This window comes from Schistocerca nitens, chromosome 4, assembly GCF_023898315.1.
Source record: "Schistocerca nitens isolate TAMUIC-IGC-003100 chromosome 4, iqSchNite1.1, whole genome shotgun sequence".
Taxonomy (NCBI): domain Eukaryota; kingdom Metazoa; phylum Arthropoda; class Insecta; order Orthoptera; family Acrididae; genus Schistocerca; species Schistocerca nitens.
Genome location: NC_064617.1, coordinates 322320242 through 322346454, shown reverse-complemented (window position 1 = coordinate 322346454; position 26213 = coordinate 322320242). Strand labels below are relative to the sequence as shown.

Genomic DNA, 26213 nt, shown 5'->3' with positions numbered 1-26213 from the left:
ATGGATAAGGATTATACAACTGTAAATGGGGACATTGGTGACAACACATTGTAGATTATACACTCCTGATGTATGCAATCCATGACAACTAGTGTTACATGGTTTCTACAATACATGGGCCAAGGAATGAAAATACCCTTTTCGTTTATAGTGGAGCTGAAGATGGCGTAAGTGTTGTGAGTGCTGTACCAACTAGTTGCTTGAAATAAATGTCTTTGACGATACGGTTGTGGTGGTTTGTTTCCTCTATGTAAATGGGAAATGTCTGTTTTTAGAGATGATAGAGGACAGATATATGTCCACAACTATTACATAGACTGTAACGTACAGGCAACATATTATAGATACTTGTGATAAGAGAGCAAAATTACTTGAGTCTCAAATGTTCTAAACAATATTTCATCTAATGATCTCTCATTTATTGGAAATAAGAAAATGCAGTTAAGCATGATTGTTACGGCTGTTGTGAAAGTTGACTTCTGGTAGTTATTTTAAAAAATATAAAACATTTTTCTTCTTTTATCATTATTTGTCAGACTTCTCTATCAGATTTTGTGGAAAAGTCTCAAATAAGTTACAGTAAATAAATACTTACAATATATTTACTATGTATACATTGTACATACAGTTTATGCTTTTCTTGTGTACTTTTGCAACAGTATTATCATCCTACTCAAAATGGTTCAAATATTCCAGGTTAAGCTTACTAAGAAGCACAAAACCCGATGGGAAGAAGATTACCAACTTATACAGAATGAAGGACTTTTTCAAGAATATCTGGAAATGGGTAAACCTCTTTTTCTGTCATTAAACTTATAAAACAATGTGTTTGAAGTAATGGTTTATTCTCCAAAAGTTAGGAGAAAATCAAAGGATTTAGGAAATTGTGAAAAGTGATAGACCAACATGTTATTCATGCTGTATGGAGGTAAACACACAAAATACAAGAAAGAACAGTATTAAAGTTATGGGACAAAACGGGATGGAATAAATAATAGATTTAAGAAATATAAGTCAGAAATGAAAGGTGACAGCATATTGGAGGAGTGAGTGAATGAGTACAGTTCACACAATTCTATTCTTCATGATTTTATCTCCATTGTATGACCAACCAAAAATTGGCTGAAGATAATGAGCACTTTATAGAACAGTTTAAAAAGTGTCAACCACTTGATCACCACATTCCGATCAAACTGACATAAATTAGTTACTACTAACAAATGAAAACAACATTATAAAAACATTTTTGTTGTCTTTAGGTTTAGTAGGCACAGACAAACACTTGTAAATTAATTACAAATTTATTCAAGCTCACATGTTGTAGCCATCAAACTCAGTATTTTCTGCTACACTGCTCAACAATACAGGCTGCCAATATACAGCCACCACAGCATTACTGTGGCCTTACTGTAGGACAGGTAGAAGTATAAATAGTCTTAAAAGCTACATTTTGCCACTCAGCATGCCAGCAACAGCAGTCTGATGGGCAGTGCAGTATGAAATGGTATGAAATGACATAAGTTTCACTCTCCAGCCTGCAGTAGATCTGTTTCATGCCTCACAAGTCTCCCGGATATTCATCTTTCTTAATCTTCCTCCTTCAGTTATTTGATGTAATAAGCTATTGTATACACAATACTGTATAGTTCACTTTTCATTCACTTCACATTTATTAACAACAAATTTAGCTTTGATGATCAACTTGATTGTAATGAGTTTCGTAACTCAGGTAGGTAAGCTACACAAGCTGTAAGTTGATTCACAAATGTTCATCAGTGGCAGAAAATAACTAACATAAATGTCCATGTAATGAGTGATGGACGAATGAGTAGCATAGGTTTTCATGTTTTTGCTACTGGGCTTTAACTACTATGACTTTGCGCACGATACCCATATACAGATGTACGTAGTATAAAAATGACACTACAGTAAAATACTGAGTTGTTAAGTCTTAAATATTAATATAAAACACAGGAAAAGTAAAACATGCAAAAAGAATTTAGGCAGTGGGCAACTCTCAATTAACAATTAGGTGTAGAATCAAAAATTCCCAAAATGGTGGCTACTTTTTTATGAGAGGGAAGTTTTAGTGTGCACTGGGATTGTAAAAGACTGCCAAGAATTTTTTGGGATGTTGCAATTCATAATTGGATATTTCATAAACTAACATGTTACTTTAGAACATTTGAAACAAAAAGGGAGATTACAAAATTATAACAGTAGAATGTAGACTGGATTACTTTTTAAAAATGGACGATTCTGGAATAAAAATATTTTGAATACAATTAACTTGTGAAATATGATATTTAGTTTTTGGATACAGTAAAATGTTTCTTCGAAAGAGGAAAATGAGGCCTTTCAAATAACCTACATCTATTGAACAATAGTCAGTATTTACTGGAGTTGAATTATGACATGTACATAGTTTACAGGTATCATAAATTATGAATATTTCTTTAAATAATATGTTCCTACATGAGCTGTTTGTACCATTGTCATTACAGACTAGAAATTATCCTGTGACTAGTAAATTTTAGTGAAATACTTCATGAATAAGAATTTGGCAGTTTTTTTGTACAGATATATGCATTAATAAAACATTCTTGGGTTTCAAGCTGCGTCAAGTGGTTTACTGCCCATGAGCTTTCAGCAGGGATCTCCTCTTCCATTGTCAAGAGGATGAATGTCGTGTGGTTGTCATTGCCATGCTTATATAGCCACGACGTCGCTCGTGACACCACTGGTGCTCCGTCCCGCACCATATATGGTAATGTTTTGGCCGCATGACTGCCGGGCCCACTCCAACTACCCTCAACACCGGATCCCACACTGTACTCAACTGTAATCCACTGTCTCTATTGAAGGTGTTGTCAGAAATTCTAATTGCTATGGCCTCGTTTATCAAGCTATCCCAGAAGCCATTAGTCCATTTAATAATAGAAATCTCATCGAATGCAATTCAGTGTCCATTTTTCAGAGCATGTTCTGCTACAGCTCACTTTTTGGGATAGCGCAGATGGTAACACCTTTTATGTTCTATGCGGCACTGTTCATTAGTGCAAACAGTCTGGCTGACATAGATCTGCCCACATCCACACGGTATCTTGTGAAGTCCTGGCATTCTGAGGCCTACATCGTCTTTCACAGATTTCAGTAGTTGCTGGATCTTAGCCGGGGGCCTGAAGATTGTGACTATTTTATGCTTCTTCAGGAGCCGACTAAACTTCTCTGTTGTCAAACCACAAAACGGTAAGAATGCAACCTGCTTGGTGCCTTCTTCAGAGGTCTTCTTCCTTTGAGTCTTGGATTACACTGCTTGTGAGATCTGTTTGTTGTTGTAACCCTTTTCCTTAAAATTTTTGCATAAGTGGCTCAATTATCTCGGCAAGTTTTCAGTGGCTGAGACAGTTTCAGTCTGATGTACTAAGGTCCTCAGAACTGACTGTTTCTATGCTGTGTGATGGAAATAGAGGAGGGGGGTTCCCTGACATTCTTGGATGTGCTTGTCTGCCATAAACCCAATGGGTCTCTAGGTCATAGCGTTTACCGCAAGCTCACCCACGCGGATCGATATCTGCACACAACCAGCTTCCGTCACCCAGCACAGAAACAGTCAGTTCTGAGGACCTTAGTACATCGAGCTGAAACTGTCTCAGATGCTGGAAACTTTCTGATAGAATTGAACCACTTACGCAATGTTTTAAGGAAAAGGGTTACAACAACAAACAGATCTAACAAGCAGTGTCATCCAAGTCTCAAAGGAAGAAGACCTCTGAAGAAGACACCAAGCAGGTTGCATTCTTACCATTTTGTGGTTCAACAACAGGGAAGATTAGTCAGCTCCTGAAGAGGCATAAAATAGATACAATCTTCAGGCCCCCGGCCAAGATCTGGCAAAGATCTGTCAACGATCCAAATCTGTGAAAGACGATGTAGGCCTCAGAATGCCAGGAATTTATAAGATACCGTGTGGATGTGGGCAGTTCTATGTCAGCCAGACTGTTTGCACTATTGAACAGCACCACATATAACATGAAAGGTGTTACCGTCTGCGCTATCCCAAAAAGTCAGCTGTAGCAGAACATGCTCTGCAAAACGGACACCGAATTGCATTCGATGAGATGTCTTTTATTATTAAATGGACTAATGGCTTCTGGGATAGTGTGATAAACGAGGCTATAGAGATTAGAATTTTTGACAACACCTTCAATAGAGACAGTGGATTACAACTGAGTACAGCATGGGATCTGATGTTGAGGGATCTGAAGTGGGCCCGGTGGTCACATGGCCAAAACATTACCATATATGGTGCGGGACCGAGCACAAGTGACGTTACGAATGACGGCGCGGCTATGTAAGCACAGCAATGACAGCCACATGACAGTCATCCACTTGACAATGGAAGAGGAGATCTTTGCCAAAAGCTCATGGGCAGTAAACCACTTGACGTGACTTGAAACCTAAGAATGTTTTATTAACGGATATCGCCGCGAAAGCATGCATTCGTACTGATATATGCATTACATGTATAATGGAAAACAAAACAAAAAAAGTATTGAAGGAGTACAATTTATTTAAAAAATGGAATTATTCCATTTTGTTATGTCTCGGTAACATCTTATTGTCAACACCAGAAGGTCCACATCTGTCATTGTTGCAGTAACTTACCTCTTTCTCAGAGACATATTACTTTGCACTGTTGAAAGTAATTCTTGTGCTGATATTGCACTGTTTGATGTTGATAGTGATCCTTGCTTTAAGACATCTGCTTCATTTGACACCACTTCATTAAGTGAGCCAATGTTGAACCCTGCCTGACTCAGTTCACTCCTCCATCCAATTGTGATACACCACCACTACCCCCAAATCACACCCTGTTAACTTTGCAGAATTTATTAACCTCGAACCTTGTCTTGCCATCATTCCCCAATTCTCTCACCAAGTAAACTGACCTTACATCAGCAGAAAGATGTGCTATCAATCACCTAAAAACTGATCCTGACCTTATAATCCTAACTGTTGACAAAGGCTCTACCACTGTTGTTCTGAATCGCAAGGATTATCTGGCAGAAGAACTGTGCTAGCTGTCAGATTCATCCACCTACATACCCTGCCACAGTGACCCTATTCCAGAAATCCAACAGGACCTCCAGCTCTCCTCAAATCCTTAGTCCCATCCCAGAACCTCTAGCTGGAGGCCACCTCTCTCCTCACCTCTACCACTTACTGCACTTCTACCTTCTACTTGCTTCCTAAAGTCCATAAACCCAACCACCCAGGATGCCTCATTGTGGCCATTTACTGCAATCCCCACTGAGAGAATCTCTTCTCTCCTAGACCAATTCCATCAGCTTATTACTCGCAGCCGGCTGGAGTGGCCGAGCGGTTCTATGTGCTACATTCTGGAACCGCGCGACTGCTACGGTCACAGGTTAGAATCCTGCTTCGGGCATGGATGTGTGTGATGTTCTTAGGTTAGATAGGTTTAAGTAGTTCTAAGTTCTAGGGGACTGATGACCTTAGAAGTTAAGTCCCATAGTGCTGAGAGCCGTATTACTCACAACCTGCCCTTCTATATGAAAGATACCAATAATTTCCTCCATTGACTCTCCACAGTTCCTGTTCCTTTACTACATGGTGTACTGCTCATCACTATTGTTGCTCATCACTATTGATATGATCTCACTTTACACTAATGCCCCTAATACCCATTGTCTGATAGATTCCAGATCTACCACCTCCTTCCTAGTTGCCATGACTAACTGTAATCTCACCTGCAATTACTTCTCCTTTGAAGGCATTACCTACAAACAAATCCAGGGTACAGCTATGGACATCTGCATAGCACCATTCTTTGCCAACCTATTCATAGGCCTTCTAGAGGAATTCTTTCTAAACACCCAAAATCCCAAAACCTCACCTGGTTCAGATTCATTGATGACGTCTTTGTGATCTGTATCAAGGGTGAGTACAGCCCCTATCCACATTCTTCCAGAGCCTAAACACATTCTCCCCCATTCGTTTCACTTGGTCCTGCTCAAACTATCAATGTTGACCTCCACTTCAAAGATGACTATATCAGTACCTCTGTCTATATCAAACCTACCGACCACCAGCAATACCTCCACTTTGACAGCTGCCACCCATTCCTTACCAAGAAGTCCCTTCCATACAGCCTAGCCACTCATGGCCGTTGCACCTCTAATGATGAGCAGCCCCTCTCAAAATACACTAAGGGTATCTCTGAAGCTTTTACAGATCGTAATTACCCTCCCAACCTTGTACAAAAACAGATCTTCTGTGCCTTATCTTTCCATTCATCCAACACCTCCCAAAGCCCCACTGTCCCACCACAGAGTAGTAGTCCCCTTGTAACTCAGTACCACCCAGGACTACAGCAACTGAATGATATTCTCTGCCAGGGTTTTGACTACCCCTTGTCATGCTCTGAAATGAGAAATGTCCTATCCACTATCCTTCCCACCTCTCCCACAGTGGTAGTCCACTGATCACTGAACCTACACAATTCACCACCACCACCACCACCACCACCACCACCACCACCACCACCACCACCACCTACACCAATCCAGTCACAGACACCACGTATCCCCTCAATGGCAGGCCTACCTGTGAACCATTCATGTCATCTACAAGCTAAGCTGTAACCACTGTGCTGCATTCTATGTGGGCATGACAACCAACAAGCTGTCTGTCACAACAAGCTCTCTGTCTGCATGGCTGTCCACTGACAAACTGTGGCCAAGAAACAGCTGAACCACCCTACTGCTGAGAACACTGCCCAACCTTATGTCCTTCATCTCAGTGACTGCTTCACAGTCTGTGCCATCTTGATCCTTCCCATCAACAGCAGCTTTTCTGAACTGCTCAGGTGGGAACTCTCTCTGCAGTATATCTTACTACCCGTGATCCTCCTGGCTGCAACTGTCATTAGAGTCATTGTTCTTACTCTTCTAGCTGCTTCCCACTCCAGCACTACACAACCCTCTATTCCACCAACGTATCAAGTCGTCTTACTTCTCTCCTTTTGTACTACCCCTTGCCCCTCCTCTCTTCCCCGCCTTTGGTCTAACCTCCTGACTGCATCTAGCTGCCCCTCTCTTCATGTTGTCCCTGCAGGCTCCCAGCAGCACTTTACCATCCCCCAACCCTACCCTGCTATCCAGCCCCGCCCCGCCAGCCTGGCTCCAGCTGCCAGTTTCTGTGGTTTTTTGTGTGTGTGTGTGTGTGTGTGTGTGTGTGTGTGTGTGTGTGTGTGTGTGTGTGTGTGTGTGTGTGTGTGTGTGTGTGTGTGTGTGTGTGTGTGTGTGTGTGTGTGTAGGGGGTGGTGAGGGGAGGGGGGGGAGGAGGTCGCATGCGCGGCATGTTTGAGTGAGTGGAGGGGGGGGGGGGGGGGTTGCATGCACATGTGAAGAGATCGAGTGTTGGTCTCATATCATCTGCTATGTTATGGATGATCTTGATGGCATACCCCACTCTTCCAGAATTCTTATTATATCCATGTTGCTGTCTGTTACCACCTATTTATTAGTGACTCAGCATTCTAGATAAGTTCAGCCAGGAACCTTGTCATTGCCACCATTAGATACAAAGAGAGACAAGAATTTGTGATGACAATTACACTGCAGTATAGTGTAGGGTCCATCTAGCAATAATTTTGGTTTGGCTTCCAGTCAGACCTACAATTGGCAGCAGCACCAGTCAATTAGTGCATGGGCAGAATGGTCTTGAACATGCTTCCACCATTTGTCTGCAAGAAGCTTGATCGTGTATGCACAATTTGCAAAGGAGGAGAAATAGTCGCAATGCAGACATGGGTAGTTGTTACACTGAAGCAGTAATGAGCAGCTACCATCTGATGATATCAACAAGTTGCCTTGATAAAATATTGTGGAATACACAAAATGTGATCTGATGGCGAACCTGAGAGCCATATATTGAGGATTTCCTGGTTTCTTAACAAAATATATGTCTGATACAACCACTGTGTTTTAAAACTCAGCACAGCCTTCAAAACAAAGAAAACTGAAGAAGTGATTTGTACACATGTGGAAAGTCAAAAAGTGAAGACAAATCCACAGTTCCAACAACCAGGCTTTACAGTACCTTGTGAGCACTGTTGAGAAGCAGCAAGAGACTTCCTTGGCTCAAAGTCAAAGCCAACTTGACACTATACAAGGCACTGTGGGTTGGGAATCAAACCAAGTCTTTAAATTTGTGGTCTGTTGCATATCCATACACTCACAAAGTCATACAGTTACACTGTTTGTAAATTACATGTTCATATATTTAAGGAAATCTTTGGGCACTGCTAACCTCACAGTTGTGCTAATGATCTTTAATTGTTTATGTGATTAAAATAAATGTATTGACTTCAATATATTTAAAGACTGTCAGAAACTTGATGAATTTTTCAGTAATAAGCAGTAGTACAAAGAAACACAAACAGTGCGTTGTCTTTAAATGTAAATTTAAAGTAATTTTGAACAGTTTCCCAAACTCAAATTTCATGACTTGAGAGGATCTGTGATGTTATTTCAGTGATGATAAAACTGAGCTAATTTTATATAGAACTTGTCAGTATGAGCCCACTTCTCAGTATGATGTTGCAGCCCTTCTAACCTGGATGCATGCCCTGATTCAGTTGGGAAGGGTGTCAAGCCACTATATCCTCTCATGAAGCAAGCTGGCACCCAATTGTTGTAACTGGCACTGGGTATCCAGGATACTGGCACTGGGGCAAAGTTGACATCCATGTTGGTCCCATGCATGTTTTTTTGGGGACAGATCTGGGAATCATGCTGGCCACAGAAGTAACTCAACGTTTTGTAGACAGGTCACAGAGACATATCCTGTGAATGGACGAGCATTGTCCTGTTGAAAGATGGCACTGCGATGTCACATGAGAGAGAACACATGAAGATGCAGGCTGTACCAGTTTCCCATCAGAGTTCCATCAGTAACAGTCACAGTCTGCAGTCATGCAATGGTTGGCCACACCATGACACCAGGAGTAATACCACTGTGCATCTTCAAAACATTGGAAGAATGGGATCTCTTTCCAGGTCGCCACCATACTCACCGATGATGGTCATCCAGGGCAGTGCAGAACCACCATTCATCAATGAACATACTGTAACACTTTAATTATCATTCCCTGCTTATCAGTCAGGTACCACTCCGAACACAAATGAATGCGTTGTGGCGTTAATGGCAACCAATGCATGTGGCTGCTACTAGTCTTTGACCAGGGGTGCGGGGTGACACAATTTTGCGGTGAGTCCATTACTTTTTCTCAGATGGCAGGCACAGATGTGAAGGGGTTATGACATGCTAGGCACACAGTACTGTGATCCTCCCTTGTGGTGGTCAGACACAGTCAACTGGAACCATGGTGCCGAGTATGCCTTCTGCCCTAACATTCCCATGTAGTCCAACGTCAGGCCACAGTCACATCTGAATGCCTGACAAATTTGGATATTGCATGATTCAACTAGCCAGCCAAATGGAGACACATAATTTAGCCCCTTTCAAATTCTGTCAGAGGTCGATAATGCTGTTTCACATGAGTACATCACATCTCTATGTCCTTCACAATGATCACTCAACATCCAATGCGGTTCATGCCCCTTATGTACCCTTTCAGACCTTACAACAACATTAAACATAAACAACACTAATTAATTCTGGTGGCTGTTTTACTTGTCATAGAGAATTGCAACTCTAATCGTTTACATAACCACCAACGATTGTGATGTGTGTGTGTGTGTGTGTGTGTGTGTGTGTGTGTGTGTGTGTGTGTGTGTGTGTGTGTGTGAAGTTAGATTGACATATTTTAATGCTTCACTTTTTGTCACGGAGTGTGTAAAGAGTCATCTATTTTCACAAGAGAATTTGATGTATGTAATTATACTTTCCTCAGTTAAATTATAATTTAGCATATCAGTCAAAGATAGGCATTAATATTTAATTAAATCTGTTAATAAAATAACCATCAATCTGTGTTGTATTTTTTAGTGTTGTAGTTTTATTTTTATTGATTTTAATGTAATTAGCTTAAATTATCTTCAGCATATTTAATACAGAGAATTTCCATTGCAGTGCTCCAGTTTGGTTTCATCACAATATTTGTAGCAGCATTTCCACTTGCTCCATTGTTTGCTCTCCTCAATAACTGGGTTGAAATTCGTTTGGATGCACAAAAGTTTGTATGTGAAACAAGACGCACAGTTGCAGAGCGGGCAGAGAATATAGGCATTTGGTTCAAAATTCTTGATATGCTGGCACATCTGGCAGTCATAAGCAATGTAAGTATTAAATTACACAATACTGTACACATTTGCTTTTACTATATAATCAGCTCTATTGACACCAAGGACACATTAAAACTGAATGTCTTAATTTATCTTATAATTATTGTTCTTTCTGAAATTGATGTTATAGGCACATACACTACACATTGCACAAATTTTCGATGATAGGTATCACATAAAAAGTAGAACTTACAATAGCACCAGTAGGTTTACTGTAAGAGTCAAACAATAGAAATTCCAGGTATGAATATCAATAATGTAGGAAAAGACAGATTGCTACTTACTGTAAAGAAGACATGTCAGGTTGAAAACAGGCACAATTAAGACACTTCCATAAAGCTTTCTGCCACAGTCTTCATCACTGAAAGAAAGAGACATACTATTCACACACACAAGCAAACCAACCTCATGCGCACACGATCATCAGCTTCAGTGTCTCTTGCTGGACTGCAACTATCACATGGGTTGCAAACATCAATCTGGAGGGGGCAGGCAAGGGAAGGGATAGTAGTGTATGGGTGAGGAGAGAGATGAACACTCTCTGGTGGAGTGTGCAGGAACTAGACTGCCAACAGGTGCAGTGTCAGGAGGTTGCAGGGCAGGGAGGAGCGGAAAAAAAGGAGAGGAGAGGGGAAAGATGGGCGAATCTGTTGACAGAGGGCTGCAAATAAACACGGTGGGAGGTGAGAATGGGGAGGAGATGATAGGACAGAAGAGGTGGAAACTGTTGGGTGGAGGGTGTGGGGACAGTATGTTACCATTGGTTGAGGCCAGGATAATTAAGGGAGTGGAGCATGTGTTGTAAAGTTAAGTCCCATCTGCACAGTTCAGAAAAGTTGGTGATGGAGGGAAGGATCCAGATGGCTTGGGTAGTGAAGCGGCCATTGAAATAAAGTGTGTTATGCTCAGCTGCATGTTGTGCCACATGGTGGTCTACTTTGTTCTAGCCAAGTTCATTGATGGCTGTTCATCCTAGTGGACAGCTGGTTTGTAGTCATACCAATATAAAAAGCTGTGCAATTATTGCAGCAGAGCTTGAAAATGACATGGCTGCTTTCATTGATAGCCCAGCCCCTGACAGGGTAGGACAAACCTGTGACAGGACTAAAAAGGAAGTGTTGGGTGGGTGGATTGGGCAGGTTTTGTACCTGGGTTTCCCACTGGGGTATGATCCTTGTGGCAAGGGGTTGGGATTGAGAGTGGAATAGGTATGGACTAGGATGTTGTGAAGATTGGGTGGGTGACAGAACACCACTTTAGAAGGGGTGGGAAGCATCACAGTCAGGATGTTCCTCATTTCAGAGTATCATGATAGGTAATCAAACCCCTGGCAAAGGATGTAGTACAAGGATGAGGTTCAGTTGTTCCAGTCTGGGGTGGTACTGGGTGATGAGGGAGTCACACCTTTGTGGCTGGTTCTTGAGGGTGGTGAGAGGATTGGGAGTTTGAGGGGAAATGGCACAGGACATCTGTTTGCTGACTAGGTCTGGGGGATACTGCCTGCCTGAAGGCCTTGGTGAGACCCAAGCATACTGAGCACAGGTGTTTTTGTTACTGCAGATACACCGTCCACAGGTGGCCAGGCTGTATGGGAGGGACTTTTTGGTGTGAAAGGGAGACAGCTGTCAAAATGCAAGTAGTGTTGGTGGTTGGTGTGTTCATTGTGGACAGAGATGCAGATGGAGCCACCACAGAGGTGGAGTTCAACAACTACAAAGGTGGCACACTTGGTTGAGGAATAGCACATGAAGTGAAGTGGAGGGGAGAGGTGTTGAGGCTGTGAAGGAATGAAGATAGGGTGTCTCGACCCTGAGTGCAGATCATGAAGATATCATCAATGGACCTGAACCAGACTAAGGGTGTGGTGTTTTGTGAGGCTAGGAAGGTATCCTCTAGATGGCCCTAAAATGTTGGGATAGGAGAGTGCTATATTGGTGCCCATGGCTGTGCCACAGATTTGTTTATATACCTTCCCTTCAAATGAGAAGTAGTTGTGGGTTAGGATAAAGTTAGTAACGTGTATGAGGAATGAGGCAGTGTTAGATAGCAGTAAGATTATGGGCATAAGGGATGTTGGTGTATAGGGAGGTGGTGTCAACAGTGACGAATAGGGATCCAGGAGGTAAAGGGATGGGGATGGTGGAGAGTTGGTGAAAGAAATGGTTGATATCTTTGATGTGGGAGGCTAGACTACAGGCAACTGGTTGGAGATGTTGGTCAGCAAGCACTGAAATTGTTTCAGTGAGGGCACAATAACCAGCCACTATGGGGTGTCCAAAATTGTTGGGTTTGTGGATTTTGGGGAGCATATAGAAGGTGGGTGTGTAGGGTGTAATAGGGGTGAGGAGGGAAATGGATTTAGGGGACATTTTCTGGGAAGGGGCTAAGGCTTTAAGCAGGGACTGGAGTTTGTGTTGGACTTCTGGCAGAGTTTGTAGGTGTAGTAGTCAGATAATTGGCTGAGGCCTTCTGCCAGATAGTCCCAGCGATTCATAACATCAGTGGTGGAACCTTCGTCTGCAGGTACTGGAAGAGGAAGTGTTCAATGTTGGAGTTAAAGTGGTTTTGGTTGGAGAGATTGGCAGCTAAGAAGTGCTTTCATTGCAGGGATCGAGATGAGGAAAGTAGGTCTTTGACAAGTCCAGCATGGTTAAATTTTGGTGTAGATCTGAAGCAGAGGCCTTTGGAAAGGACAAATTTCTGTGGAGCCAAGGGAGGTTTTGGCTCTTGGATTTGGTGGAGAGTTGGTTGGTAGGGAATTTTTGGGGATGTGGCACTTAAAAAGGTCAAGGCAGGGTTTAACTGCTATGAGGGATGGATGAGGAGGAATATTGTGGGTACAATAGGTATAATATAGTGGTGTCTCTAGGCAGCAGTAGGGTGTCGGCAGGTTGGATACATTATGAAGGTGGTGTCTGGAATACTCCTCCAGGTGCCGAAGAGCAAGGAATTCAGTTTCAGAAGTGTGGTATATGGAGTAGGGATTGCAGAATAGTAGTATCTTGTCAAGGGAGCTGAGGTGGTTCTGGGATGCCTGTGCCATGGAGATGTGTTTTTGCAGTACCAGGTTTGTGAGGGCCAGGGAATGGCAAAATTTGAAAAGGTGTTGATCATTGTGAAAGGAGGGGTGTGATCTAGATAAAGTGGTTTAGGCAGCGTTTGAGAACCAGGATGTGGGACTGGTTTTAGCCAGGGAAAAGGATACTTGCTTGGTATGCTGTGAATCCCATCAAGGCCATCACAGACAGGCAAGATCCCTCCAACCTAAACAGAAAACAAATCTCCCATGCCCATTCCCCTCACATGCCAAATCGTCCCACCACCCCCAAGGACCACTCACAAAGGAGTGTCCCCATCATCACCCAGACTGGAAGAGCTAAACCACATCCTTCACCAGGGCTTTGATCACCTATCATGATGTCCTGAAATGAGGGGCATCCTACCTGAGATACATTCCACCCCTCATAATGTGGTGTTCCATCATCCACCCAGCCTCCATAACATTGTAGTCCATCCCTGTGCCACTTGCAACCCCAACCCCTTGCCACAAGGGTCATATCCATCATATCCCTGTGGAAGACCCTGGTACAAAACCTGCCCAATCCACCCACCCAGCACTTTCTATTCCAGTCCCATCACAGGTTTATCCTACCCAATCAGGGGCAGGGCCTTCTGTGAAAGCAACCATGTCATTTACCAGCTCTGCTGCAATCATTACACAGCTTTTGAAATTGGTATGACTACCAACCAGCTGTCAACCAGGATGAACAGCCACCACTGAACTGTGGCCAGGAGCAAAGTAGACCACCGTGTGGCACAACATGCAGCAGAGCACAACACACTTGATTTCAATGGCTGCTTCACTACCCAAGTCATCTGGATCCTTCCTACCACCACCAGCTTTTCTGAACTGTGCAGATGGGACTTATCTTTACGACACATTCTCTGCTCCCATAATTATTCCCGTCTCAACCTACAGTAACACACTGTCGCCACACCCTCCACCCAACAGTTTCCACCCTGTCCATGCTATCATCTCCTCCCCATTCTCATCTCCCACCCTGTTTATTTGCAGCCCTCTGCCAATGGATTTGCCCATCTTTCCCCACTCCTCTCCTTTCTTCCACACCTCCCTGCCCCACAACATCCTGACACTACACCTGTTGGCAGTTTAGTCCCTGCACACTCCACTAGAATGCATTCATCTCTCTCCCCACCCACACGCTACTATACCTTCCCCTTCTCCGCCTCCTCCAGAGTGCTGCTTGCATCCAACATGATAGTTGCATTCCGGTCCGAGATGCGGGAGTCGCAATCTTTGTGTGTGTGTGTGTGTGTGTGTGTGTGTGTGTGTGTGTGTGTGTGTGTGTGTGTGTGTGTGTGTGTGTGTGTGTTTTACTGATGAAGGCTGTGGCAGAAAGGTTTATATAAGTGTCTTTTAATTGTGCCTACCTGCAACTTCATGTGTCTTCTTTACAGTAAGTAGCAATCTGTCTTTTCCTACATTGTTGTACTGTATGAGTGTTGCTCTTTAATCTGATAATATTTACTGAACTGCACAGTTCTTCCTATACATAGTTAAACTATTTAGAAAGCTCTAAAGAAACCAGTGGGAAGGGTGGTGGGTGGAGAACAGACTCTGCTCCTGTGTGAAAGATTTTATTCTAAGTGATTTCTTGGAACTGATTGCCACATGGTAAACACTTACTACAGTGTGATACTCATATAATTGATCATCATGTCCAGGACATTTTTTGGAGGTGATGTATATGCAAGGTAACCATTTACAGTGAAGTGAAGTGTTTCGTGTTTGATATAGGAGAGAGTGTTTTGAATGGCCAAGCCATTATGTGTACTGGATCACTTTTCATGGGTGAGTCCTATTTATCTTGCAGAGTGATAGCAGATATAGTATGAGTTTCTGAGAAGTTAGAACCAGTTATCCTTCAGACACCAACAAAGGACATGACCGTGTTTGTCTGTGGGGTAAGACTCACAGATTTCCCATTTTACTATGACTGCACAGGCCTATAGGGATGACATATTTCATGCTTGTTTATGTACTTATGCTGGTGCATTAGATAATGATATACAAAAACATCAAGGTATGACAATGAGTTGCTTCTCATGTATGAATATCTTCAGCAGCCAATAATTTCATATATGAAGTGGTCACCTATCTTCCATCCTGAATTCTATGCAGCATGTCTGGGGTATGCTTTGGAGCCCTCTTCGCTGCTCACATTATTCCTCTCCTTTACCACCACCACCACCACACTGACAAGGAAGGATCCTTAAATGGCTGAAACCAAATAAAATTCATTTTTAAAATATGGGGTTGTGTTTGATCTGCCACCTACATAGGTCATTTATGTGTAAAACTCTGCATTTATGTACAATAAAAGGATGAAGGTTGACAAATATTATGACATAAAATATAATGAAGCACAAGTCACTGATGAAATAATACTGTGTAACAGATGGTTATAATCATCTGAATCACAGTAGTCATAAATGAGGTATATTTGGCAGTAAGTTAAACATTTGCTTGCAACAACAAATGCAGTTTTACACAGGTACTTTGCCATGAGCATAAGATGTTTTGTCATCATATACTCTTGCCTTATTCATGATAGAATTGCAAATATGGAGTTTCATTGAAGTGATTAAAACACAGTGGAATGGAACAGTATGCACACTTGACAAGGGCAACAGTTGGATATGCTACACATCATCCCTGTCTCAAGAGACCTTCAGACTCTTATCACTGAAGCAGTTGGAGTGGAGGGGGAAAATATCACTGGTAATACCTACATAGGAACTTGTGAAACCAGTAGTAAACTGGATATGGATTATGGATTTACATCTTGCACAAATGAGAGATTTCATAGAGACGAGCTTTAAAATGAACGATCTGTGTGATTGGATCACTACTGCCAACCATATCCCAGAAAATATTCATCACAGCTCTTGGTCAAGCAGTTTTCTGGGTCTGATACTACTCATCACTAACTAATAATGAAGTTGTACTTGGCATTTCAACCAATATGGTCCAGGAGCATAAATCTGACTGGGGAGAAATAAAGTATGGTGTTCTCAAGGCTCAGTGTTAGGTCCACCATTGTTCCTAATATATTTAAATGATTTTCTGTCTAATATACAATAAGCAGAATTTGGTCTTTCTGCAGATGACTCTAGTATTGAAACAATCCATCCATAAATGCAGAAACAAAAAAATTGGTAAACAGTGTTCTTAAAAGTATCATTGACTGGTTTTCTGTGAATGGTCTCCCCATGAATTTTAAAAAGGTACAAAATATTCAGTTCTACAAGTCTAGGGTATTATGGCAATGATAGGTGTAATGGGTGGCGAGGACATAATAAATAGGGTAGAAAATGAGAACCTTAACTGGAAAAAGCATAGTTTTGGAACTCCAACAACTTAGTTAAGCCACATTTGCACTCACTTACAATCATTGCAAATCCTGGGGAGAGACAACTCAGACAGGGGGGTGGCGGGGTGGTGGGGGGGGAGGGGGGGGTAGGCAGGCCTCCAAAATGTGGTTGGGAGTAGTGATCCAATTACACAGTTTGTTGTTTCTAAAGGTCTTCTGTAGGAAATCTCATATGTGCAGGATATAGTTCCATAATCCCTATCCAGTGTATTTGATTTCCTCAGTAGGTACCACCAGTGATTTTTCCCCCCTCCACTGCTTCAGTGGTAAGAACCTGAAGGTCTGTTGAGACAGGGATGATATGTAGCACATCCAGTTGTTGCCCCCGTCCGTTTGTGCATACTACAGATGAGCTAATTAATGTATGTCAGCCACTTTTTATGATCTTCAGCTCTGCCTTCAGCAGAAGAGAGAAATATGGTGATGGGCTAGCAATATTTGCAGCAAGAGATAATAACTATAAGGTAATACATGTAAGTAATTTCACCATGGAGGGTATAATCGAATTATTAGCAGTTAACTACAAGTGGAGAAAGAGAACTTAATTATTACAGGTCTTTACAGACCTCCATGTGGCAACCTAGATTTTTTTTTAAGTTCATGATGGCCTACTTGTTTAACATACACAGTAAACACTGCAAAAAAAATGGCTGGGTTGACATAATACTAATAACTTTCCTGAGAAGTGAGTCCACTAGAGGGGTCAATCCCAGCATATACTGCATTTACAACATCATAACACATCTCACATTGCATACAGTGTATCAGCTGTGAAGCATGCCATTTCTGATCACAAAGCTGATAATCTTTGTCAACAGCAAAAAGAAACAGTATATGACAAAAAGAACCACCCATGATGACAGTGTTGAAAATCTCAACAGTGTGTTAAAAAGCTTAAAAAGGTATGAAAAAACATTACTTTCAGTGAATATGCATCAAAATTTTATTATTGTTTTCATGTCTCATGTCAATAAATTACCTTGCCAGTAAATGACTGAAAAACGCAATTAAATAACTGGATAAATCATGAAGTGAAAACAGCAAGGGAAAAACTTACACTTTTTCAGTGTGCAGTGCTATAGAATGGCAATAATCAAAGACTGAAGGTAGAATTTAAGAACTATCATATTTACTTCAAAGATATGCTGCTAGAAACTAGAAGTAAATACATAGCCACAGTGTTAAGAAACTTAAGTAACATTGCCACAGCTGGCTAGAAAGTTATAAATAGCTCTAGGGATTGAAAGGACAAATCGGTTACTGATCTCATCATAGGGAATATTGTAGAATGCCGTTATTGGATCGAAAATGTTTTTAACGAGTGCTTTTCTTCTGTTGGGATATTCATCAGTAGCCATTTCAACATTCTCCATAGATGTAAGAGTGTTACAGTTAAATATAGCATATATTTCATGCCAATTAACAATAGTAAACTAAAAACATAATAAAGTCACTAAAAATTTCAAAACGGGTCATCTATCAGCACATTAAAAAGGTGCATAGACAACATGCCTAATGCCATGGCCACAGCAATAAATTATGTAAGTGCATTAGGTAGTGCCCCAAGACAATGCAAAGATAGCACAAGTAATCCTGATTTACAAGAGAGGTGGTGATCTATAATTGAAAACTATCAACCCATCTCAATTTTAACTGCATTTTCTAAGATAATTTAGAAAGTAATTTACACTAGACTAATCACATTCCTGCAGTAACAGTATTTAATATTCAAAAATCAGGATGGCTTTATGAAAAAAAAATCAACTTCAGTAGCCTCAGCACAAGTAATAGATGAAATAATAACTGTCATAGAGAACAAGGAGCATGTTACTGGTGTTTTCCTTGATCTTGAAAAACTTTTTGACTGTGTCAGCATTATCATATTACTTGACAAGCTGTGGAATCTTGAGTGCTAAAAGGAAATGGATATGGGTTAATAAAATTGTATATTGCAACAGTGCACAACTTGTGTTAGTTAAAACAAACAGTGGGTTTTTCAAATCCAAAATTACTGACATCAAATATGGAATGCCTCAAGATCCTGTGTTGAGACACCTTTTCTTGATTTATGTTAATGTTATAAAGTAATGTTCTCCTTACTCAAAAAAAAAAAAAAATTGTATGTAGACAATACATAAATTGTGTGAAAACACAAAGCCTAGGGTAGTCTGAAGGTGCTATGCAGCAGTGTTACCAATGAAATATTAGTGTTTCAATGAATCCCATTTAACTGTAAATGCTTCAAATACTGCAATAATGGAATTTAAGACAAGGAAACAAATAGAATTTGGTACGAAATTATCCATAGAAAATGACATTGTAAAAAAGGAAAACTGGACAAAATTCCTGAGAATCATAATCCAAGACATCGTCAAGTGTGGCAAGCCTGTAAACTGTATAAAAACATGTTTGCTGTAGATTTGATAACCAAATGTTGTTAAGACATATATGTGCAAAAAAACTGCTTATCGGTTGTTATTCTCATCAAATTTAAACTATGTGGCAGAAATATGGATTGCAATAACACAAAGCAGTTTAATCACATTATTAACATTGTAGAAAAGAAAGCCATCACAATTATTTGTAGTGCCAAATCTAGAGAATTATGTTGTAACCTGTTTCCAAAATTAGGAGTGCTTTCCCATTATAGGTGTATATACGTAGTAAAAGTAATACTGCTCATGAGAACAATAAATATACACCAGCATAAAAGACAAAAATTAAGTTACCGTATAAATAATCCAAGAACAGCATTATACTGTATGTAAAAAAATTCGCCATGCTGGGCTGAAGATTGCCAATGCCATGCCAAAATGTCTCGCAGCCCTCCCTAATAACAAATTAAAACACCTACTAAGTTCTTAATTGATACGGTAATCAGTTTTATTCCCTAGAGGAGTTCCTTACCTATGTTGGGCTCATAGTTTCAGGTAATTCACAATTGATCTAACAATCATAAACATATTTTGTAACTCTGTTATTTGTATATTAACAAATGTAAAATGCATTAGTGTTAAATTTATTGTTAAACACAACTGTTTTTAGGTCATAGTTTGTAAACTGATATATTCAGAAGAATTATCTGTGCATGTCCTGAAACTAAATTATTTATTTGGATTGTATTTGATGTTGAGTTGTTATTATTTCTTTCTTTTCTCAGACGTTATGTCTGGTCAAAAATGGAAAGTGATGCGGACCTTGATCAAGCATGACTTCCTTTTAACTGTATGGTATATGTTATATTGCATTTAGGAACTTTCGGGTAATTGAACATGTATCAATAATTACGGATTTCTGTAGTTGTATATATAAGTTTGGATGTAGCTGTATTGCATTGATGTACTGGTGGATATTATTATTATTATTATTATTATTATTATTATTAGGTGTTAGTCATTTGGAATGAAATCTTTCTTTCAGAACCTTCATTTGGATATAGTTATGGTTCAAGCTTCCTCAAAATTCGCCTTCAGGCTTTTTACCTATGAAGTTGCGTTATATCTACTTACAACAACAGTGCATATAGGTTATAATTACATTAAAGATGCTGACTCCAACAATCCTGTCTTTGCAGGCTTCACCTGATGTGAGAGCTGACATTCTCTCTCCTCCACTCTCAACTGTCTAAACCATTTCCACTGCCAACACCTCTGTTTCTAAATATGTTTTCTTCCAGAAGAAATCCGTGACTCAAAAGTTATGTCTTCTTGTAAATGTACCTACGTTGTCGAGTTTGGTTAGTGTAGAAAATCATAGATGAATGGAGCAATTATATTTTGAGATTATTGAACAACTGTCTCCGTGATTATATTATTTCCAAAAGAATCAGTATTGAAGCCTGTCCTGCAGACCAGAGCACAGTGCACATTATCATCTCCTCCTCCTCCTCCTCCTCCTCCTCCTCCTCCTTCTTTGGCTTCTTCAAAAAGGGCAGTAAAAGGCCATATCCTGCTAAATGCTGTAACAAAACATTGAACAGTGCAGTAACAATTCTATCTGAGGCTCTTCACCAAGAATATCAAAGTGGATTTAGAAAAGGATACTGGTGTAGTAACAACATTTTTACAATAACATGACTTGTATAAAAACTATGAGAATTTGGATCTCTCAGATCTCTGCTTAATTGATCAATAGTTTGCTCCCAGGTGTTCCACTGAGTTGTTTCTTCCATTTTATGCAGTTTATTTTGATGACTGTTCTGTCCGCCTTCCAGATGGAATACAGGCGGAGAGTACACACAACAGCAGAACTTGCAGCACCTGAAGAGGATAGCTGGGTCAGTTGTCAGAATATTGTACTTAAAATGGAAGAAAACAGCTTGGCCAAACACCTGGGAGAGCAATAATAAGATAATTTAGTTTCAAAACCCACACTGATTTTCTGGATTAAAAAAAAAAAAACAAAAAACTTTTGACTTAGTCAGAATAAATTATGAATAAAAATGAGTAACAGTGCTACCCACTACATCTCATAAATGCAATCAAAAGTTTATTTTGTCACACAAATAATAATAAATATAAGAGAATAGTTAATGGCGTGTGACGAGGGCCACCCGTTGGGTAGACCGCTCGCCTGGTGCAAGTCTTTCTATTTGACGCCACTTCGGTGACTTGCGCATCGAAGGGGATGAAATGATGATGATTAGTACAGCACAACACCCAGTCCCTGAGTGGAGAAAATCTCCGACCCAGCCGGGAATCGAACCCGGGGCCTTAGGATTGACAGTCTGTCGCGCTGACCACTCGGCTACTGGGAGCAGACAATACAAGAGAGAAAGGAAAAGATAAGATAAAAAGGCAATTAAAGTGTGCAACAGGTGTATGTTAATCATCCACACTTTTTAACACTGATGCTCATAATGTCCTTAAAATCTAAGCACTACATCAGCTAAAGCAAAAATGTACAGAATAGTCTAATATCATTATAAAATATAATCCATATCCAAAATAAACTAACTCAACATCTCAACAGTATTGTGAAAAGGATAGATTACTACTCACTGTATAGAGAAGATGTTGAGGCATGGACAGGCACAACAAAAGAACTGCTATATATTTGAGCTTTTGGCCAGAAGGCTTTCTTCTAAAGTAGGAAAAACACACACACACACGCACACGCAGTCTACTTTTTCCGGCCACTGAGGCTGGACTGCAGGCAACTATGCCTGATAGAAGAAGCAATCCATGGGTGGTGAGGGTAAAAAGGAGGCTGGGGCAGGGCAGGGGAGCAGTAGCAGGGAGGGGAGTGTATAGTGCTTATGGTAGCATGCTGGGACGTGTTGGGGACAGAGTAGGGCTGGTAGGGGCAGTTAGGATGTTTGGAAGAGGGGGGGCTGAAAAAGGAGAGAAATTGGGGGGGGGGGGGGAGAAGACTGGGAGCTCTGGTGGAATAAAAGGCTGTGTAGTGCTGGAGGGAAGGGGATAGAGGGGTAAGGCTGGTATTACACTATCAAATTTCTTTATCAAATTTCTTTATCAAATTTCTTTGTCAAATTTCTTTGTCAAATATCCTTGTCAAATATCCTTGTCAAATATCCTTGACAAATATCCTTGACAAATATCCTTGTCAAAGAAATTTGATGGTGTAATAGGGAACTTTGTCAAATCTTGTCTGTCATCAAATAAATTTGATCAAATCTAGGGCCTCACTGTAGATTTGATCAAAGAAGTCACTTGTCTTCTGTTCACTGCAATCTGAAATGTTACCATGTGGAGCACCAGCATTGCTGCAGAATTCTGTCATCTGTAGGGTTTTTATAAACATTGTCGGTAAATACAATTGGTGTGTACCGACAGCTACAAAATTAAGAGAGATGTATGAAGCTGATGAGGCACTTTACAAAATGAGGCACACTGAATACAAAAACTGCCCACAGTAACAAACCCCTCACCTTGTTCACATGCACTGGTGACACCTTTATGATCTGGACTTAGGGTAAGGACACCTTTTTCACATTCCTCCAGAACCTCAAAGCCTTCTCCCCCATTCACTTCACCTGTTCCTCCTCAACCCATCAGCCTACATTGCTCAATGTTGAACTCCACCTCAAAGAAGGCTACATCAGTACTTCTTTCCACGTCAAACCTACCAGCCACCAGAAATACCTCCACTTCAACAGCAACCACCCATTACATACCAAGAATTCCCTTCCATAAAGCCTAGCCACCTGTGGTGTTTGCATCTGTAGTGATAAGCAATCTATCTCCAAATATTCTAAGGGTCTTACTGAGGCCTTCAAAGACTGAAATTACCCTCCCAAGCTTTCGTAGAAACAGATTTCTAATGCCTTGTTTCTGCCATCCACCACCTGCTACATTCCCACCATTCAGCCACAAGGGAATACTCTCCTCACTACACAGTATTACCCAGGGCTGGAGCAGCTGAATCACATTCTCCATCAGGCTTCTGAATATCTCCCATTGTGCCCTGAAGCAAGGAACATCCTCCCCTTTCTCCTTTCCACCCCTCCCACAGTGTTATTGCCCTGTCTGCCAAATCATAGTAATATCCTTGTCCATATCTATTCCACCGCTGCTCCTGACCCCCTTGCCACATGGTTCATATCACTGCAATAAAAATAAGTGTAGACCTGTCCTATACATCCTTCCACCAACAACAACAACAACAACTACTACTACTACTTCTACTACTACTACTACTACTACTACGAAAGCCCAGTCACAGACACTACCTATCGCATCAAATGCAAGGCTGCCTATGGAAGCAGTCACATGATCTACAAACGAAGTTGCAACGACTGTGCTGCTTTCTACATGGGCACAAGAACCAACCAGCTGTCTGTCTGCATGAATGACCACCAATAAATTGTGGCCAAGAGATAGCTGGACCACCCAGTTGCTGAACATGCTCAACACAACTTGCTTTATTTCAATAACTGTTTCACAGCCTGTACCATCTGGATTCTTCCTAGCAGCACCAACATTTCTAAGTTGCATAGATGGGAATTGGGAACTCTCCCTGGAATATATCCTATATCCTATGTTCTATAAACTGTCTGACCTCAACCTTCACTATTGCCTATTCTTCACTCACCTATTCCCTTCCCTGCTCCCAGTACACCACTACAACCTTCTAATTCATCAACACTCGCAGTCTTTTTCCCCTCCTCTATTTCTTATCTCTCTCCTTCTCTGCTCTCCCTCTGTGTACCAACCCTCCAACACCTTGCGACTGCAGCTAGCAGAACCTGTCTCCGCATGCTCTCACAATCAGTGCTACACCTTCCTCCGCCCCCCTACCCTGCTATCCCTTCCCCACTCCACCCCAGCATCCTCCTTCCCCACTCGCCCCAGCGTCCTCCTTCCCCACTCCGCCCCAGCGTCCTCCTTCCCCACTCCGCCCCAGCGTCCTCCTTCCCCACTCCGCCCCAGCGTCCTCCTTCCCCACTCCGCCCCAGCGTCCTCCTTCCCCACTCCGCCCCAGCGTCCTCCTTCCCCACTCCGCCCCAGCGTCCTCCTTCCCCACTCCGCCCCAGCGTCCTCCTTCCCCACTCCGCCCCAGCGTCCTCCTTCCCCACTCCGCCCCAGCGTCCTCCTTCCCCACTCCGCCCCAGCGTCCTCCTTCCCCACTCCGCCCCAGCGTCCTCCTTCCCCACTCCGCCCCAGCGTCCTCCTTCCCCACTCCGCCCCAGCGTCCTCCTTCCCCACTCCGCCCCAGCGTCCTCCTTCCCCACTCTGCCCCAGCGTCCTCCTTCCCCACTCCGCCCCAGCGTCCTCCTTCCCCACTCCGCCCCAGCGTCCTCCTTCCCCACTCCGCCCCAGCGTCCTCCTTCCCCACTCCGCCCCAGCGTCCTCCTTCCCCACTCCGCCCCAGCGTCCTCCTTCCCCACTCCGCCCCAGCGTCCTCCTTCCCCACTCCGCCCCAGCGTCCTCCTTCCCCACTCCGCCCCAGCGTCCTCCTTCCCCACTCCGCCCCAGCGTCCTCCTTCCCCACTCCGCCCCAGCGTCCTCCTTCCCCACTCCGCCCCAGCGTCCTCCTTCCCCACTCCGCCCCAGCGTCCTCCTTCCCCACTCCGCCCCAGCGTCCTCCTTCCCCACTCCGCCCCAGCGTCCTCCTTGCCCCACTCCGCCCCAGCGTCCTCCTTGCCCACTCCGCCCCAGCGTCCTCCTTGCCCACTCCGCCCCAGCGTCCTCCTTGCCCACTCCGCCCCAGCGTCCTCCTTCCCCACTCCGCCCCAGCGTCCTCCTTCCCCACTCCGCCCCAGCGTCCTCCTTCCCCACTCCGCCCCAGCGTCCTCCTGCCCCACTCCGCCCCAGCGTCCTCCTGCCCCACTCCGCCCCAGCGTCCTCCTGCCCCACTCCGCCCCAGCGTCCTCCTGCCCCACTCCGCCCCAGCGTCCTCCTGCCCCACTCCGCCCCAGCGTCCTCCTGCCCCACTCCGCCCCAGCGTCCTCCTGCCCCACTCCGCCCCAGCGTCCTCCTGCCCCACTCCGCCCCAGCGTCCTCCTGCCCCACTCCGCCCCAGCGTCCTCCTGCCCCACTCCGCCCCAGCGTCCTCCTGCCCCACTCCGCCCCAGCGTCCTCCTGCCCCACTCCGCCCCAGCGTCCTCCTGCCCCACTCCGCCCCAGCGTCCTCCTGCCCCACTCCGCCCCAGCGTCCTCCTGCCCCACTCCGCCCCAGCGTCCTCCTGCCCCACTCCGCCCCAGCGTCCTCCTGCCCCACTCCGCCCCAGCGTCCTCCTGCCCCACTCCGCCCCAGCGTCCTCCTGCCCCACTCCGCCCCAGCGTCCTCCTGCCCCACTCCGCCCCAGCGTCCTCCTGCCCCACTCCGCCCCAGCGTCCTCCTGCCCCACTCCGCCCCAGCGTCCTCCTGCCCCACTCCGCCCCAGCGTCCTCCTGCCCCACTCCGCCCCAGCGTCCTCCTGCCCCACTCCGCCCCAGCGTCCTCCTGCCCCACTCCGCCCCAGCGTCCTCCTGCCCCACTCCGCCCCAGCGTCCTCCTGCCCCACTCCGCCCCAGCGTCCTCCTGCCCCACTCCGCCCCAGCGTCCTCCTGCCCCACTCCGCCCCAGCGTCCTCCTGCCCCACTCCGCCCCAGCGTCCTCCTGCCCCACTCCGCCCCAGCGTCCTCCTGCCCCACTCCGCCCCAGCGTCCTCCTGCCCCACTCCGCCCCAGCGTCCTCCTGCCCCACTCCGCCCCAGCGTCCTCCTGCCCCACTCCGCCCCAGCGTCCTCCTGCCCCACTCCGCCCCAGCGTCCTCCTGCCCCACTCCGCCCCAGCGTCCTCCTGCCCCACTCCGCCCCAGCGTCCTCCTGCCCCACTCCGCCCCAGCGTCCTCCTGCCCCACTCCGCCCCAGCGTCCTCCTGCCCCACTCCGCCCCAGCGTCCTCCTGCCCCACTCCGCCCCAGCGTCCTCCTGCCCCACTCCGCCCCAGCGTCCTCCTGCCCCACTCCGCCCCAGCGTC

At 43.8% G+C, this 26213-nt stretch overlaps 1 protein-coding gene across 1 annotated transcript in view; it reads left to right on the top strand.

Moving 5' to 3' along the window:
• LOC126251990 (anoctamin-7-like) overlaps positions 1 to 26213 on the top strand; it is a 120077-nt gene that overhangs the window by 64751 nt on the left and 29113 nt on the right. Inside the window, exons 10-11 of the mRNA XM_049952771.1 lie at positions 697 to 787; positions 10123 to 10328. Of these exons, the coding sequence (XP_049808728.1) occupies positions 697 to 787; positions 10123 to 10328 (297 nt within the window). The remainder of the gene's footprint in view (positions 1 to 696; positions 788 to 10122; positions 10329 to 26213) is intronic.